Source organism: Lutra lutra, chromosome 9 (assembly GCF_902655055.1).
Source record: "Lutra lutra chromosome 9, mLutLut1.2, whole genome shotgun sequence".
NCBI lineage: Eukaryota > Metazoa > Chordata > Mammalia > Carnivora > Mustelidae > Lutra > Lutra lutra.
Window position 1 is genome coordinate 74,802,310 of NC_062286.1, and position 19,567 is coordinate 74,821,876.

The 19,567-nt window shown below is 35.6% G+C and overlaps 1 protein-coding gene across 7 annotated transcripts in view; it reads left to right on the forward strand.

Annotated features, from left to right (window-relative positions):
- TSGA10 (testis specific 10) overlaps positions 1 to 19,567 on the forward strand; it is a 127,253-nt gene that overhangs the window by 65,906 nt on the left and 41,780 nt on the right. For all 7 annotated transcript variants that reach the window (XM_047746225.1, XM_047746227.1, XM_047746228.1 and 4 more), the window contains 2 exons: positions 181 to 291; positions 9,262 to 9,447. In XM_047746225.1, the coding sequence (XP_047602181.1) occupies positions 181 to 291; positions 9,262 to 9,447 (297 nt within the window). The remainder of the gene's footprint in view (positions 1 to 180; positions 292 to 9,261; positions 9,448 to 19,567) is intronic.

Genomic DNA, 19,567 nt, shown 5'->3' on the forward strand with positions numbered 1-19,567 from the left:
AAGGCATGAGGATTTGGGGTGTTTTAGGTTTTTATGAGTTTTGCATACTAGGTATATTAACTTTTATTTATTACTATTTATTAAAAATATTTAAAATTTATGGTGGTTTTTGACACAGCGTTTTTTTTGTTTTTTTTTTTTACTTTTTCATAGTCAAATCTAGCTATCTTTTTCTTATAGGCCCTGTCTAAAAAATTGAATGATACGCACAATGAACTTAATGACATAAAACAGAAGGTCCAAGATACTAATTTGGAGGTTAACAAGCTGAAGAATATATTAAAATCTGAAGTATGTATATAGTTTTTTCCTCTTTGCTCATGACACCTAAGAGATTTTTTAAAGTTATTGATCACAGGAACCAGCTGAGTCAAGTCTTTCCTTAATACATAGCATATTTTTGTGTTGACAATGATGGGTCATCTGTATGTTTACTGTATATGTAAATGTCACTGTAAATGTGACTATATATTTAGAATGACACCAATGTCCAGAAAGATAACTCAAGAATATGTCGCTTTTAGTTTGCCACTCAGCCATTCTAGATAAGTAGAATCCTGCTACATAGGTGAAGGAAAAAAGACAAAAATCACTTATATTTGAAAAATGGTAGTTTTCAGTTTATAAACCTTTGACAAAAGAAGCTCCACCAGATTTGGTAGCAGATCAGAATTGATCACCTTGTTATGGGGCCATCTATTTCTTAGGACTTGAGAATATATGACTCTGCTCTATAATTCTCTGTTAGTAATCATTTGACCAAACATTTGTAGCATACATCAGATAATACCACATAAATCTGGGTATATGGGTGGCAATGCTGGAATAGACAGCTTGACCAAGGATGTTAGGTAAGCCCATTTGGTAAAATATTATCTAAAATGTTGTAGTTGGGAGAGGGGGGCAAGATGGCAGAAGAATAAAGGACCTTGTTTCATCTAGTCCCTTTAATTTAGCTAGATAACTGTCAAAGCATTCTGAACACCTATGAATTCAACCTGAGATGTACGAAAAGAATTGCTGGAATTCTACAAATAGGAAAACGACCATTTTTTGCAAGGAAGAGGTGTGGAGAAGTGAATCTGAGGAGATGTAATATAGTATGATAAACAGTGGGGAGAGGGAGCCTCTATAAATCAGCTACTGGAAAGTGATATAGCCCCAGAGTGCAAAATCAGGACTTTTAGAAGTCTGCCCCACTCAGAGATGTCCCTGCCTGAAAGGTGCTCAGGTGGCAAAGTGGGGCAGAATCCTAGATGGGGTAGTGTGGTTTCGAGATCCCTGGGGTCACAGAAAGAACAGGGATGCCTGAGCTGGCATAGTTCCCAAGCACTGGAGCAGGGTGGCTATGGTCAGTGAGCCCAGGAGTGGGCTTGCAGCTTGATTTGCCATAAACCACAAACTAGTTTGTGCCATAAACCATAAACCCGCTGTCTATGCAGGGGCCCTGCAGGCCTATGGCAACCCTTCCTTCCACGGGAGGGTTGTTGTGGGTGCATAGAGCAGGAGTCTGCAGAGTTTGGCACTCTGAAAAGTGAAGATTGATTTTCCCTGAGGGTTTAAGGAAGAAAGGGGGCCGCCATCTTTCAGCTCCAGGGCTGGAGATCAGCTCACTGCCATTTTTATTTTGGTCCTCTGAAGTAGCACAGAAAGCCTCCAGGGAATGAAAGCTACATAGAAGAACCCAAAGCAGCTTACACTGAGCCTGGCCCCTTGGCAAAGGGTGGTACAACGCCGCCCAGGCAAAGACACCTGAAAATCAGCACAGCAAGTCCCTCCGCAAGATGACCAGCTGTAGCATCAGGGGAATATCAGGTTTACCAAGCACACAGAATTGCAAAACTCCAGCACTAGTGGAAAATATTATATAGAATTTGAGGGCTTTTTCTCATGATTCTTTTATCTTTCAATTTAAAAATTTTCCCCTTTTCCATGGAGGTTCCTCAAAATGTTGAAAATAGAGCTACCCTATGACCCAGCAATTGTACTATTGGGTATTTACCCTAAAGATACAAACATAGTGATCCGAAGGGGCACGTGCACCCGAATGTTTATAGCAGTAATGTCTACAATAGCCAAACTATGGAAAGAACCTAGATGTCCATCAACAGATGAATGGATAAAGAAGAGGTGGTATATATACACAATGGAATACTATGCAGCCATCAAAAGAAATGAAATCTTGCCATTTGCGACGACGTGGATGGAACTAGAGGGTATCATGCTTAGCGAAATAAGTCAGTTGGAGAAAGACAACTATCATAGGATCTCCCTGATATGAGGAAGTGGAGATGCAACATGGCGGGGTTAAGGGGGTAGGAGAAGAATAAATGAAACAAGATGGGATTGGGAGGGAGACAAACCATAAGTGACTCTTAATCTCACAAAACAAACTGAGGGTTGCTGGGGGGAGGGGGGTTGGGAGAGGGGGTGGAGTTATGGACATTGGGGAGGGTATGTGCTATGGTGAGTGCTGTGAAGTGTGTAAACCTGGCGATTCACAGACCTGTACCCCTGGGGATAAAAATATATGTTTATAAAAAATTTTTTTAAAAATTAAAAAAAAATTTCCCCTTTAAGCTATTTCCTTATTTTGTCAACTCTTTGTTTCTAGGTTTTTTTTTAACATGAATTTTTAATATTTAACATTTTTACATTTATATTTTATAGATATATTCATTTCTGGCTTTCATTGTATTACATTTTATTTTTGTTTATATATAAGTTTTGCTTTCTTTACAATTTTGAGATTTAGTGTCTTCTAACAGACAGACCCAAATATACCCAGGACAAAGTGGATCACCCTGTTTTGTCCACCTGGGATTTTATATTCTCTTTTTCCCCCTTTTTTCTTTTTCTTTTTCTTTCCTTTTTTGGATTCTGACCTCTTTGGATATGTCTATTGTGGTTGATTTTTTTTGTTTTGTTTTGTTCTCTTGTTCATCCATTCTTCTGTGGGCAAAATAACTAGTAGGAATTCAAAACAAAGGAAAGAACCAGAGGTAATACTCTCTGCCACATATCTAAGTGATATGGATATAAATAAAATGTTAGAGCTGGAATTCAGGATAATGATTATAAAGTTATTAGCTGGGTTTGAAAAAAGCATGAAAGACACTAGAGAATCTCTTTGTGCAGAAATAAAATCTAATCAGGCCGAAGTTAAAAATTCTCTAACTGGGATGCAGTCTAAATTGGATGCTCTAACAGTTAGGGTAAATGAGGTAGAAGAGAGAGTCAGTGACATAGAAGACACAATAATGGAAAGGAAGGAAGCTGACAAAAAGAGAGAAAAACAACTAATGGACCATGAGGGGAGGCTTCAAAAAATCAGCAATACCATAAAATGAATCAATATTAGAATTATTGGGGTCCTCCCCTTGGTCCGGTGAATCTGTACAATAATAAATGTGTGCTGTTTTAGGCTGATACAGTTTTGGTGATTAATTACATTGCAGTGAAGAACTAGGACAACATAGGAAAACTGCCTCTGATACGTTGGAGACAAACTTAAAATTCCAATCAGTATGAGAACTCCTATTTCCAAGAATTTTTGCCAACACTGTGTTCCCAACCCTTTAAATCTCTGTCAATCTAAAAGTTAAAAAAAAATAAAAAAAAAATTATTGGGGTCCTAGAGGAAGAAGAAAGAGAGAGAGAGATGGACAGAAGGTATATCTAGAAAATCATAGCTGAGAACTTCCCTAATTTGGAGAAGGAAACAGGCATTCAAGTCCAAGAGGTAGAGGAACTGCTCCCCAAAATCAATAAAAATAGATCAACACCCCAACATATAATAGTGAAGCTTGCAGATTTCAGAGAAAATCCTGAAAGCAGCTTGAGGCAGGAGCTCCATAACCTACAATGGTAGAAACAGTAGACTGGCAGCAGACCTATCTACAGAGACCTGGCAGGTCAGAAAGGGCTGGCATAATATATTCAGGACAATAAATGAGAAAAACATGCAGCAAAGAATATCTTATCCAGCAAGGCCGGCATTCAGAATGGAAGGAGAGGTAAAGAGCTATCAGGACAAACAGAAAATAAAGGAATTTGTGATCACTAAACCAGTCTTGCAAGAAATATTAAAGGGGATCCTGTAAGTGAAGCGAGAGCCCAACAGTAACGTAGACTAGAAAGAAACAATCTACAGAAACAGGATTTATAGGTAATACAATGGCAATAAATTCGTATCTTTCAATAGTTACTCTGAATATAAATGGGCTAAATGCTCCAATCAAAAGACACATGGTATCAGATTGGATAAAAAAGAAGACCCATCCATACACTGTATACTTAAAGACATCCCCAGATTGAAAGTGAGGGGGGGTGGCAAACCATTTATCATGCCAGTGGGCATCAAAAGAAAGCTGAGGTAGCAATTCTCACATCAGACAAATTAGATTTAAATCAAAGACCATAGTAAGGGATGAAGAGGACGCTTCATCATACCTAAAGGGTCTATTCAACAAGAAGATCTAACAAATATATAAATATTTATGCTTCTAATTTAGGAACAGCCAATCCCATCAACCAATTAATAACCAAATTAAAGAAACACATTAATAATAATACAATAATATTAGGAGATTTCAAAACCCGACTCATAGCAAAAAACAGATCATCTAAGCAGAAGATCAAAAAGGAAATTTGAATTTTTTCTTTTTTTAATGGACAGAGCATTACATCCTAAAGCTGCAGAATACACATTCTTCTGGAGTGCACATGGAACGTTCTCCAGAATAGATCACATACTGGGTCACAAATCAGGTCTCAGCAGGTACCAAAAGATTGGGATTATTCCTTGCATATTTTCCAACCACAATGCTTTGAAACTTGAACTCAATCACAAGATGAAATTTGGAAGGAATTCAAACACTTGGAGGTTAAAGAGCATCCTACTAAAGAATAAATGGGTGAACCAGAAAATTAAAGAAGTACTTAAAAAATTCATGGAAACAAATTAAAATGAAACTACAACTGTTCAGAACCTTTGGGATTTAGCAAAGGTGGTCCTAAGAAGGAAGTACCTAGCAATTCAAGCTTTTCTCAAGAAATTAGAGAAGTCTCAAGTACACAAGCCAAACTTACACCTAAAGGAGCTCATGAAAGAACAGCAAATAGAACCTAAACCAAGCCAGAGAAGAAAAATAATAAGGATTAGAGCAGAAATCAAGGAAGTAGAAACCAAAAGACTGTTAGAACAGATCAATGAAACAAGAAGCTGGTTCTTTGAAAGAATTTATAAGACCGATAAACCCCTAGCCAGATCTACCAAAAAAGAAAAGAGAAAGGACCCAAATAAAATCATGAATGAAAGAGGAGAGATCATGACCAACACCAAGGAAATACAATTTAAAGAATATATGAGCAACTATATGCCAACAAATTAGGCAATCTGGAAGAAATGGACACAATCCTGGAAACATATGAACTACCAAAACTGAAACAGAAGGAAATAGAAAACCTGAGCAGACTGATAACCAGCAAAGCAATTGAAGCAGTAATCAAAAATCTCCTAGCAAACAAGAGTCCAGGGCTGCAGGGCTTCCCGGGGAAATTCTACCAAACATTTTAAAAAGAACTAATACCTATTCTTCTGAAGTGGTTTCAAAAAATCAAATTGGAAGGTAAACTTTCATACTCATTCTATGAGGCCAGCATTACCTTGATCCCAAAACCAAAGAAAGGCTCCACCAGAAAGGAGAATTACAGACCAATATCCCTGATGAACATGGATGCAAAAATTCTCACCAAGATACTAACCAATAGGCTCCAAGAGTACATTAAATGGATTATTCACCACGACCAAGTGGGATTTATTCCTGGGATGCAAAGGTGGTTCGGTATTCACAAATCAATCAACATGAATACATCACATTAATAAAAGAAGGGATAAGAGCAATATGATCCTCTTAGTTGATGCGGAAAAAGCATTTGGCAAAATACAGCATGCTTTCTTGATATAAACTTTCCATGATATAGGGATAGAGGGAACATACCTCAATATCACAAAAGCCATATATGAAAAGCCCACAGCAAATATTCTTAGTGGGGAAAAACTGAACGATTTTCCCCTAAGGTCAGGAACGTGACATGGATGCCCACTCTCACCACTATTGTTCAATATAGTATTAGAAGTCTTAGCCTCAGCAATCAGACAACAAAAAGAAATAAAAGGCATCCAAACTGGCAAAGAAGTCAAACATTCACTCTTCACAGATGACATGATACTCTATTTGGAAAACCCAAAGACTCCACCAAAAAATTGCTAGAACTGATACAGGAATTCAGCAAAATCATAATCCTATGACTATATATATATATACTTTTTTTCAATGCACAGAAATCTGTTGCATTTCTATGCCCTAACAATAAAGCAGCAGAAAGATAAATCAAGGAATTGATCCTGTTCACAATTGCACCAAAAATCACAAGATACCTCAGAATAAACCTAACCGAACAGTTAAAAGATCTGTACTCTGAAAACTATAGAATACTAATGAAAGATATCGAGGAAGACACCAAAAAATGGAAAAACATTCCATGCACATGGATTAGAAGAATAAATATTGTAAAAATGTCCATGCTACCTAGAGCAATCTACACATTTAATGCAATCCCTATCAAAAAACCATCAACTTTTTTCAATGAAATGGAACAAATAATGCTAAAATTTATGTGGAACCAGAAAAGACCCTGAATAGCCTGAGGAATGTTGAAAAAGAAAACCAAAGTTGGTGGTATCACAATTCCAGACTTTAAGCTCTATTACAAAGCTGTAATCATCAACACTGTATGGTACTGGCACAAAAACAGGCACATAGATCAATGGAACAGAATAGGGAGCCCAGAAATGGACCTCAACTCTACGATCAACTAATCTTCGACAAAGCAGTAAAGAATGACCAATGGAAAAAGTCTCTTCAACAAATGGTGTTGGGAAAATTGGACAGCCACATGCGGAAGAATGAAACTGGACCATTTCCTTAAACCACATACAAAAATAGACACAAAATGGATGAAAGACCTCAATGTGAGACAGGAATCCATCAGAATCCTTGAGGAGAACACAGGCAGCACAGCAACCTCTTTGACGTCAGCCGCAGCAGCTTCTTCCTAGAAACATCACTAAAGGCAAGGGATGCAAGGGCAAAAATGAACTTCATCAAGACTTTATCAAGATAAAAAGCAAAAGCACAGCAAAGGAAACAGCCAACAAAACCAAAAGACAACCAAACGAATGGGAGAAGATATTTGCAAATGACATATCAGATAAAGGGCTAGTATCCAAAATCTGTAAAGAACTTATCAAACTCAACACCCAGAGAAAAATATTCTAATCAAGAAATGAGCAGAAGACATGAAGAGACATTTCTACAAAGAAGACATCCAAATGGCCAATAGACACATGAAAAAGTGCTCAACATCACTCAGCATCAGGGAAATACAAATCAAAACCACCATGAGATACCACCTCACACCAATCAGAATGGCTAAAATTAACAAGTCAGGAAATGACAGATGCTGTCTAGGATGCGGAGAAAGGGGAACCCTCCTACACTGTTGATGGGAATGCAAGCTGGTGCAACCACTCTGGAAAAAATGGTTTCTATTTTCAAGGAATTCAGATGTTAGTGGGGAGACTGGACATCCACACCTAACAGTGTAAAGCAATAAGGCAGTGTTAAGAGATAGTACTACAGAAAGTTAAAGAGGGTGAAGATTGATGGGGATAACATTTAGTTTATGTATACTGTACTCTGTACCTCTGAGGTACACACTGTGTACACAACTGTTATTTTTAGTAGAATGATGGAAAACACATCAGATTCCTAGTGGCACCTTCAGAATATCTGAATCTTGAAAGCCAATGCAGTAGTATAGTATGTTAACTTATTTACTAACAGAATTGGCAAAGATCTTTTACATTAGCTATAGGTAACCAAACCACAAGGTGGAGATATTAACTGAATTTCAACCAGTCTTGTGATTAATCATATTGGTAAAAACTTAAATCTGACTTGAAAGCCTTACTACAGTGAGACATTGCTTATTACAATTTGGTCACTTTATGGTTCTGATAGAGATATTCGGTGTTTATTAACAGGTAGGAGAGAAAGAGATGTAGTTCCTTTTAAATTAATTACCAATTATAAATGACATTTTAAGAAGGAGTTGACCAAACCACATTACTAAAATATGTTTTTAAAACTAGCCTCATAATGATTACTCAATATCGTATATCATTTGTGGAGCTGATTGTTTTCCTTTAGAAATAAGATGTCCTGAGGGCACCCCGATGGCTCAATTTGGTTAGATGACCAACTCTTGGTTTCTGCTCAGGTCATGAGCTCAGGGTTCTGAGATCAAGCCCTGAGTCAGGCTTGAAATTCTGTCTCTCCCTTGCCTTCTGCCCCCTCCCCTCACACACACACACACACACACACACACACACTCTCTCTCTCTCTCTCTCTCTCTCAAATAAATAAAATCTTAAAAAAGAGAGAGAGAAATAAGATTCCACTGTAGTCACTCTGTCATGATAGACATTTTAAGGTTTTAAAAATGTGGTTCTATATCAAATGACCACTGTGACTGTATATTTATGAACAGTGTTTATTGGCATAGGTTTGGTATTTTACTTCTTAGTAATTTTGGGCAAGTTAATAGAGTGGTGAATAAAAGTGAATCATAGAATAGTCTATGATGGAGAAGATTGAGGTTGGGGTAATGAATGAATGTCAGGTGTTGACAGGAAATGTGCCAAACCAACAAAAATATCAGAAGCTGATGCCTGAGATATGTAACCAGTCAGAAGTTCTGTGACCAGTACAACCTAGAAAAGCAGTCAAGAACAAGGGAATACACAGATACAAAAGGTCAAAAATCAGACCAACAAGTAGTAAGTAAACAGATATATAGGAAAAGTAGACAATGAAGGATTTTGTTTGAACAAAAGCAAATAAATATAAATACAAGAACATATTCATACAGGTTCTAAAGATAAGAGTAAACAGCTTAACTTTACTAGATGGATAAGTGTGACTCAGGAGCCAGGGCAGATCCTGGTACCACTCCCTTTTCGTAATTACAAGATGTCTGACATTCTAAATTGAGTATGGATAGGATTCCTTGAGGTTATGTTATAAATCATCCTGTAGCAAATAAATTTCCAATGACCTGGCAAATAATGTTTAATTTGCTCATATGTTGACCATTTTACATCTTTTGAAGTAATACCTAAGATTTGCTTTTTAGGAATCTGAGAACCGGCAAATGATGGACCAACTCCGAAAAGCCAATGAAGATGCTGAAAACTGGGAAAATAAGGCCCGTCAAGCAGAAGCAGATAACAATACCCTCAAATTAGAACTTATCACTGCTGAGGCAGAGGGTAACAGATTAAAAGAAAAGGTAGATTCTCTCAACAGAGAAGTTGAGCAGGTAAGTTTGGGAAAATATACTTGTAGGACATTCTGCATCATTGTTAAAAGAGTTTTGTTTGGCATTCTATAAATATATAAATAAACATTTAAATTATTTAAATATACTGTGAATTATAGACTAACTATTCTCCTATATCCACTCTGGTTCTGCTTTAATCTATTAACTGCCCTACAACTGGAATAATCTGGCATTTTTTAAAATTAGGAATTATTTCAAATATACTAAGAAAGTTAAAAAAAAAAGGTAATATAAATAGCACACATATACCCATCTCCCTAGTTGAAGGATGCTAACATTTTTCCAAGTTCCTTCAAGACTCTCTTTTTGTGAAAAAAACAAAACAAAACAAAATATTACGGATACAGCACTTTATCCTTTCACCACCTCTCTCCCTAATGGTTAGTGTAGATAACTTTCATCAGTTGTGTAACTCTTTGGTATGTGTTTATAGTTTTTCTGCGTGTTTATTACCCATACGTTATGTATAATGTTTTGTGTGATTTAAGTTTTTAAGTGATACTCTAGATATCCATTTGCATTTTGCCTTTTTTGTTCCATATTATAATTTTGAAATTTATCCATTTTGATACCTACAGTATATATCCAAACAGTTGCATCTGTAGTCATTGTATAAATATTTTATTTTTAAAATTCATTCCGATATTAAAGGAAATCTAATTGTCTTCATATTTTCTATAATAAAATGCTGCAGCAAACATTCTTTTACATTTCTCCTTGGGTGTATATTTCTCTGGGTTAATGCCTGGAAGTGGAATACCTAGATCCAAGATATGGACAGTTTTAATTCTTCTAAGTATTGTCAAAGTGCTCTCCCAAAGTTTTACCCTTTCAGTAGAAATCATGGAATTGTTATTAATCAATACTTGATGTGTTCAGATTCTTGTTTGTTTTTTTTTTCCTATATAGTCTGTTTCCTTTTTCCTTGATTAAAAATGAAATTGGGGATCTTTTCATCTTTCTTGGCCATTCAGAATACCTCTTCTATAAATTTTCTCTTGATTCTCCCTTGAATGCATTTTTGTAAACTTTTGCCCATTTTCTATTGGGTTATTTATCTTTTTCATATTGATGTATAGGAATTACCTATATATTCTTGATAATATTCCTTTTAAAGACACCATGGTTATCTTCTCTCTGTGGCATGTTTTTTCACTGTGCTTACAAGATAAACAGAAGTTTTAAATTCTGATGCTGTCAGAATTATCGTCAGTGTTTTCCCATATGGTTTATGTTTTTATGTCTTCTCTAAGAAATCCTTTACTATCCCAAGACCAAAAAGATATTTTCTCATATTTTAAAAGTTTTTCTAAAATTCTTAAAGTATGTGAAATTTTGCCCTTCACATTTAGACCTTTAATCCATTTGAGATTGAATTGTGTATGGTTTGAAATAGAGATGTAATTTTTGTTTTTGTGGATGGATATCAACCATCGTTTCTTCACTGAATTATAAGTCTACTTTGTCTACTTTGTTTCCATTTGTTCTGCTCCATTGGTCATTTTATCTGTTTTCTAACAATAAATCCTTGGAGCTTCTATAGTTTTATGTTAAGTCTTAATATCTGGGATTAATGTTCCCCCATTTAAAAAAAAAGATTTTATTTATTTATTTATGAGAGATGGAGAGAGAGGCAGAGGGAGAAGCAGGCTCCTGGAGAATCAGGGAGCCCAATGTGGGACTTGATCCCAGGACCCCAGGATCATGACCTGAGCCGAAGGCAGATGCTTAACTATCGGAGTCACCCAGGCGCCTCTCCCCCGAAATTTTTTTGAAGATTTTATTTATTTGAGAGAAAGTGTGTGTAAGCATGAGTGGGGGTGGGTGAGAGGCAGAGGGAGAAGCAGACTCCCCACTGAGCAGGGAGCCCGGGGCAGGGCTCCCTCCCTGGTCCTTGAGATCATAACCTGAGCTGAAGGCAGACACTTAACCAACTAAGCCACCTAGGCACCCCTATTCCACATCTTTATCTATTCATCAGCCAGAGGAAATGTGGGCTATTTCCATAATTTGGCTATCGCAGATAATGGCTGCTATAAACATTGGGGTGTATGTATCCCTTTGAATTAGTATTTTTGTATTCCTTTTTTTTTTTTAAGATTTTATTTATTTATTTGACAGGGAGAGATCACAAGTAGGCAGAGAGGCAGGCAGAGAGAGAGGGAAGCAGGCTCCTCGCAGAGCAGAGAGCCCGATGTGGGGCTCGATCCCAGGACCCCGAGATCATGACCTGAGCCGAAGGCAGAGGCTTTAACCCCCTGAGCCACGCAGGCACCCCAGTATTTTTGTATTCTTTGGGCAAATACCTAGTAGTGTAATTACTGGATCTTAGGGTAGCTCTATTTTTAACTTTTTGAGGAAACTCTGTACTGTTTTTCAGAGTGGCTTCACCAGCTTGCATTCCCACCACAGTGCAAAAGGTTTTCCCTTTCTCTACATCTTTGCCTATACTTGTTGTTTCTTGTGTTGTTTCTAGACATTCTGATAGGTTCGAGGTGATATCTCATTGTAATTTTGATTTGTATTTCTCTGATGATGAGTAATGTTGAGCATCTATTCATGTGTCTGTTGGCTGTCTGTGGGTCTTCTTTGGAAACATATCTATTCATGTCTTCTGCTCCTTTTTTTTTTTTTAAATATTTTTTTTTTTTTAAAGATTTCATCCATTTATTTGACAGAGAGATCACAAGCAGGCAGAGAGGCAGGCAGAGAGAGAGGAGGAAGCAGGCTCCCCGCTGAGCAGAGAGCCCGATGCGGGGCTCGATCCCAGGACCCTGAGATCATGACCTGAGCCGAAGGCAGCGGCTCAACCCACTGAGCCACCCAGGCGCCCCTCTTCTGCTCCTTTTTAATTGGATTATTTATTTTGGGGGTCCCAAGTTTTTTAAGTTCTTTATATATTTTGGATACTAATCCTTTATTGTTAATGTCATTTGCAAGTATCCTCTCCCATTCCATAGGCTGCCCTTTTAGTTTTGTTGATTGTTTCCTTTGCTGTGCTTTTTATTTTGATGAAATTCCAATAGTTTATTTCTGCTTTTGTTTCTCTTGCCTTAGACCTATCTAGAAAAAAATTGCTATGGCACGTGGCAGAGAAGTTGCTGCCTGTGTTCTCCTCTAGGATTTTTATGGATTCAGTTCTCATATTTAGGTCTTAAATCCATTTTGAATTTATTTTTATGTTTGGTGTAAGAGAATGTCCTGGTTTCATTTTTTAGCATGTTGCTGTCCACTTTTCCCAACACTATTTGTTGAAGAGACTCTCTTTTTCAATTGGATATTCTTTCCTGCTTTTTTGAGTATTAATTGACCACATAGCTGTGGTTAATTTCTAGGTTTTCTATTTTTTTCTATTGATTTGCCTATTTTTTTGCTATTACCATCCTGTTTTGATCACTACAGCTTTGTAGTGTAACTTGAAATCTGGAATTGTGATGCCTCCAGCTTTGGTTTTCTTTTCCAACATTCCTTTGGCTATTCAGGGTCTTCTGTGGTTTCATACAAATTTAGGATTGTTCTAGCTCTGTGAAAAATGCTGGTGGTATTTTGATAGGGATTGCATTAAATGTGTAGATTGCTTTGGATAATATAGACATTTTAACAGTATTTGTTCTTCTAATCCATGGGCATGGAATGTCTTTCCATTTCTTTCTGTCATTTTCAATTTCCTTCATTGGTGTTTCATAGTTTTCAGAGTACAGGTCTTTCACCTCTTTGGTTAGGTTTATTCCTAGGTTTTGGTGCATTTGTAAATGGGATTGATTCCTTCATTTTTCTTTCTGTGGCTTCTTTGTTTGGGTATAGAAATACAACAGATTTCTGTATGTTGATTTTTGTGTCCTGTGACCTTACTGAATTTGTGTATCAGTTCTAGTGGTTTTTTTCCCCTTTTTTGAATTTAAATTCAATTAGCCAAGGTATAGTACAGCATTAGTTTTTGATATAGTGTTCAGTGATTCATTAGTTTAGTATAGCATCCATTGCTCATCATATCATGTGCCCTCTTTAATGCCCATCTAGCAGTTCTTTGATGGAGTCTTTCAGGTTTTTTATATAGAGTATCATGTCATCTGCAGATTGTGAAAGTTTGACTTCTTCCTTGCCAATTTGGATGCCTTTTGTTTATTGTTGTTTGTGTGGCTAGTACTTCCAGTATTATGTTAAATAACAGTGGTATGCGTGGACATCCTTGTCTTTTTTCCTGACCATAGAGGAAAAGCTCTCAGGTTTTCTCCATCGAGGATATTAGCTGTGTTTTTTTCTGTTTTTGGTTTTGTTTTTTTGTTTTTGTTTTTGTTTTTGTTTGTATATGGCTTTTATTATGCTGAGGTATGTTCTGTCTAAACCTACTTTGTTGAGGTTTTTTTGTCATGAGTCGAAGTTGTACTTTTTCAAATGCTTTTTCTGCATCTATTGAAGTGATCATATGGTTCTTATCCTTTTTATTATTAATGTGGTATAACACACTGATTGATTTGCAAATATTGAATCTCCCTGGCAACCCAGGAGTAAATCAGACTTGATCATGGTGAATGATTTTTTTAGTAAGTTATTGAATTTAGTATTTGCCAGTATTTTTTTTTAAAGATTTTATTTATTTATTTGACAGAGAGAGATCACAAGTAGGCAGAGAGGCAAATATTTGCCAGTATTTTATTTTGAATTTTTGTATCCAGGTTCATCAGGGATATTGACCTGTAGTTATCTCTCTTTTTTTTTTTTTTTTTTAAAGATTTTATTTATTTATTTGACAGAGAGAGATCACAAGTAGACAGAGAGGCAGGCAGAGAGAGAGAGAGAGAGAGAGGGAAGCAGGCTCCCTGCTGAGCAGAGAGCCCGATTGTAGTTATCTCTTTTTATTAAAGTTTTTATTTATTTTTTAGTAATCTCTATGCTATGTGGTACTTGAATTCGTGACCCTGAGAACAAGAGTCTCTCACTCCACTGACTGAACCACACACTCCTGTACTTCTCTTTTTTAGTGGAGTCTTTATCTGACTTTGTATTAGGGTACTGCTGGCCTCACAGAATGAATTTGGAAGTTTCTTTTTTTTCCTTTCCTTTTTTTTGTGGGGAGGGGGATAGTTTGAGAAGAATAGATATTAACTCTTCTTTAAATGTTTGGTAGAATTCACCTGTGAAGTCGTCTGGCCCTGCACTTGTGTTTGTTGGGAGTTTTTTGATTTCCAATCCAATTTCTTTGCTGTTTTTTGGTCTGTTGAAGTTTTCTATTTTTTCCTGTTTCAGTTTTGGTAGTTTATAAATTCTAGGAATTTACCATTTCTTCCAGGTTGTCCAATTTGTTGGCATATAGTTTTTCATTATATTTTCTTATAATTGTATTTCTGTGGTATTGATTGTTATTTCTCCGCTCTCATTTGTGATTTTATTCATTTGGGTCCTTTATCTTTTCTTTGTGATAAGTCTGGCCAGAGTTTTACAATTTTATTAATTTTTTCAAAGAACTGGCCCCTGGTTACATTAATCTGTTCTATTGTTTTTTAAAAATTTTCTATATGATTTATTTCTGCTCAAGTTTTTATTATTTCCTTCCTTCTGCTGTCTTTGCTTCACTTGTTGTTCTTTTTCTAGCTCCTTTAGGTATAACGTTAGGTTGTGTATCTGAGATTTTTCTTGCTTCTTGAGGTAGGCCTGTATTGCTATATACTTCCCTCATAGGACGGCTTTTGCTGCATCCCAAAGGCTTTGGAATATTGTGTTTTCATTTTCATTTGTTTGCATGTATTTTTAAATTTTCTTTGATTTCCTGGTTAACCCATTAGTTGTTTAGTAGCATAATGTTTAACATCTATGTATATGTGCTTTTTCCAAATTTTTTCTTGTCATTGACATCTAGTTTCATAGTGTTTTGGTCAGAAAAGGTACATGATATGATTTTCATCTTTTGTATTTGTTGAGGCCTGTTTTATGACCTAATATGTGATCTGTTCTGGAGAATGTTCCATTTGCACTTGAAAAGAATGTATATTCTGCTGCTTTAGAATAAAATGCTCTCAATATGTCTATTAAGTCCCTGTGGTCCAGTGTGTCATCCAAAGCCATTGTTTCTTTGTTTATTTTCTGTTTAGATGATCTGTCCATTGATGTAAATAGGGTGTTAAAGTCCCTACTATTATTATGTTATTAAAAATTAAATCCTTTATGTTTGTTATTAGTTTTATATATTTGGATGCTTCCATGTTGGGTATAAATATTTATATTATTATATTTTCTTGTTAGATTGTCCCCTATATGGTTCCATAATGCCCTCTTATGTTTCTCTTTATACTTTTTGTTTTAAAGTCTAGTTTGTCTAAGATAGGTATAACTACTTCATCTTTCTTTTGACATCCATCTGCAAGATAAATATTTCCCCATTCCCTCACTTTTTCTCTGCAGATGTCTTTAGGTCTAAAATGAGTCTCTTGTAGGCAGCATATAGATGGGTCTTGATATTTTATCCATTCCGACATCCCATGTCTTTTGATTGGAGCATTTAATCCATTTACATTCAAAATAATTATGATCACTGAAGTTATTTTTTAAATTTCCAGTGTATAGGGGAATTGAGGTTATTTTGTTTGATTTCTAGTTTTGTTGTACATTATGATGAAATAAAATGGCTTATATGATATTCATTCTTTGGTATCTGTTAAAATTTGCTTAGTGGTAGAGTGCACAATTAATATTTGGTAATACTCTGCATGAGCCTGAAAAGCATGTGTATGAACTTATTTTGGGGGAATGTATGTATGTTATATAGATTTATATATACATGTGCTTAGACTTATTAATAGTATCATACACTTCTTACAAATCTTTACAAGTTTGTATTCTTTATCTTTCAGTTACTGAAAGAAATGTGTTAAGATTGTCCTGTAATTGTGGATTTGTCTATTTTTCTCTGAATGATAACTGATTTTGCTGTATTTTTAAGACTGCTGTTTGTTCAGCATTTTATATATTTATGATGAAAATGTAAATGTGTAGTGAGTTACCAGAATAATACTCTCTGCTTAAAATTGTGTTTTATATATTAATAAAGCTATCTGATTTATTGTTCACAAACTGCTGGATATCTAACTTCTTTTTTTAAAGATTTTATTTATTTATTTATTTTGTCAGAAAGAGAGAGAGAGAATGAGAACAGAAGTAGGGGGAGTGGGAGAGGCAGAAGTAGGATCCTGCTGAGTAGAGAGTCAGATGTGAGGCTTGACCCCAGGACCTTGGGATCATGACCTGAGCCCAAAGGCAGACGCTTAACAACTAAGCCACCCAGGCGCCCCTAGATATCTAATTTCTAATCACCTGTATTGAAGTAGGGATGCCTGGGTGGCTCAGTTGGTTAAGCTTCTGCCTTTAGCTCAAGTCATGATCCCAGGGCTTCCTTCTCAGCAGGGAGTCTGCTTCTCCCTCTGCCCTCCCCACCACTCATGCTCTAGATTGCTTTCTCTCTCTCAAATAAATAAATAAATAAAATTATTTAAACTATATTGAACTATAATTTACATGCAATAAAAAGCAATTTAAAGTGTGATATGATGGTTTTTGACAAATGAATACATTTTCACAATCATCACTACAATCAAGTCCTAGAATATCCCATTACCTCCCTAATCTTCCTTCAAGCCATTTTGCAGTCCATCCATCCTAATCCCTAGGCAACTACTGATTTGCTTCCTCTCCCTATTACTGATTTGCTCTCTCTAGAATTTTATATACTTGAAATCAGGTAGTAAGTATTCATTTGAATCTTGACTTTGCTCTCTCAACATAATGATTTTGAAGTTCATGCATGTTGTGTGTTAGTTCATTATTCGTTCATATTGTTGTGTAGTATTCCATTGTAGAGCTATCTCACAATTTGTTTATGCACTTTTTGATAGACATTTAATTTGTGCATTAGTCTGCTTGGGGTGACATAACAAACTATCACAAATTGGGTGGCTAAAAGAATAGAAATTACAAATTTATATTCTCTTATTTCTGGAGTCTGGAAGTCCAAGATCAAGGTGCTGGCAGTTTAACTTTCTTCTGAGGCCTCTCAACTTGGTCTGCAGATGGCCACCTTATTACTGTGTCCTCACAGTGCCTTTCTTCTGTGCATGTACATCCCTGATCTCTCTTCTTATAAGTTTACCAGTCATCTTGGCCTCATTCTTATGACATCATAGTGTTAATTACCTTCTTAAAGGCCCTGTCTCCAAGTACATTCACATTGGGTGGTTAGGGCTTCAACAGATGCATTTTGAGGGGGGCAAAATTTAGTCCACAACAAGTTGTAGTTTTGGGCCATTATGAATAAAATTGCTATGAACATCACATGTGAGTCTTTGTACATAGGTTTTCATTTTTCTTGGATAAACAACTAGCAGTGAGATTCCTGGATCATATGATAAGTGTGCTTAATTTTGTATGAGACAGACAAACTATTTTCCAAATTATATCACTTTACACTCCCACTTGACTTGAATGAGAGTTCCAGTGGTTCTACACCTTTCAAAACACATGTGTTGGTAATAGATTTGTACAGCTATCACACTAGTTTTAGTTTGCATTTCCTTTTTGACTAATGGTGTTGAGCATCTGTCCACATTCTTATTGATCATGAAAATATCTGCTGTGAAGTATCTGTTCAAATCTGTTGCTGATCTTTTTATTGGGGTTCTTGTTACCAAAGTTGTTAAGAATTTTTTTTTGAACACTCTAGATGTTCCTTTGTCAGATACATGTATTTTTAAATATTATCTCCCTGTCATTGGCTTGCCTTTTTATTTTAGATCTTTAGCAAAAGTTTAAATATTTTAAAATTTTTATTGTGTTTTTTTAGTCACCATGTAATATATAATTAGGTTTTGATGTAATGTTCTAAGATAAAAGTTTTAAATTTTTTATGAAGTCCAGTTTATCAATTTTTTCCCCATACTTTATAATTATGTGTCCTATCTAATGAATCTTTGCATACACCGAGATGCATAGGCTTTCTTTTATGTTTCTTCTTGAAATCTTACACTTTTATGTTTTGGTCTATGATACATTTTGAATTAGTAGTTATGTATGATGGAAGATAATGGTCAAGGTTTATTTTTTTTCATCACATGGATTTGAAGTCTTCCAGCACCTTTTGTCAAAGACTGTCCTTTCACCACTGAATTATTTTAGAACTTTTAGCAAAAATAAAATGATCCTATATGTATAGATCTATTTCTGAACTCTTCTGTCTCATGGATATACAATGGCCATTCTTAGCCAGTATCATAGAATCTTTTTTCATGTAACTTTATAGTAAGTCTTGAAATTAGTTAGTATGAGTCCTCCAAATGTGTTCTTTTTCAGAATGTTGGCTGCTATGGGACCTCTTCATTTTCATATACATCTTAGAATGAGTCATTTTCTATAGAAAAAAAACCTATGTACTTGGAGTTTGATAGCATGGTATTGAATGTACAGATCAATATGGGGAGAGTGGAGATCTTAATGATACTGAGTCTTCCAGTACATACATATAGTGTATCCACATGTTTTATACTTTTCAGTGTATAGGTATTATATATATTTTGTTATCCTATTATCTCATGGGTCTTTAAAGTACCACTGTAAATGATATGTTATTCCTTAATTTTGTATTGCAGTGTTTGATAGCCTGTGCACAGAAATAGGGGAGAATTTTGTTGTCTTTTATTCTGTAGTATTGCCTGAATTTAATTTTTTTAGTTCTAGTAGGGTTATTTTTGGTAGATTTTTAAAGGATTTTCTATATAAGCAATCATGTCCTTCACATATACAGTTAGTTTAACTTCTTTCCCAATCTGAATGCTTTTTATTTCTGTCTGGTATAGATAAAAGTGGTGAGAGTGGACATCTTTGCCTCATTTGTCATCTTAAGAGAAAAGGATTCAGTATTTCTTTTGTGAATATGATATTAGCTATATGTTCTTGTAGAAATATTTGATCAGGTTGAAGACCTCTTATAAATTTATTTAGAGTTTCTTATCATGAATGGATATAGAATTTCATCAAATACCTTTTCTATAATTATTGAGATAGTCATACCTTTTTAAAAAATTTTTTTGCTGGTTAAAATGGTCACTAAAAACTA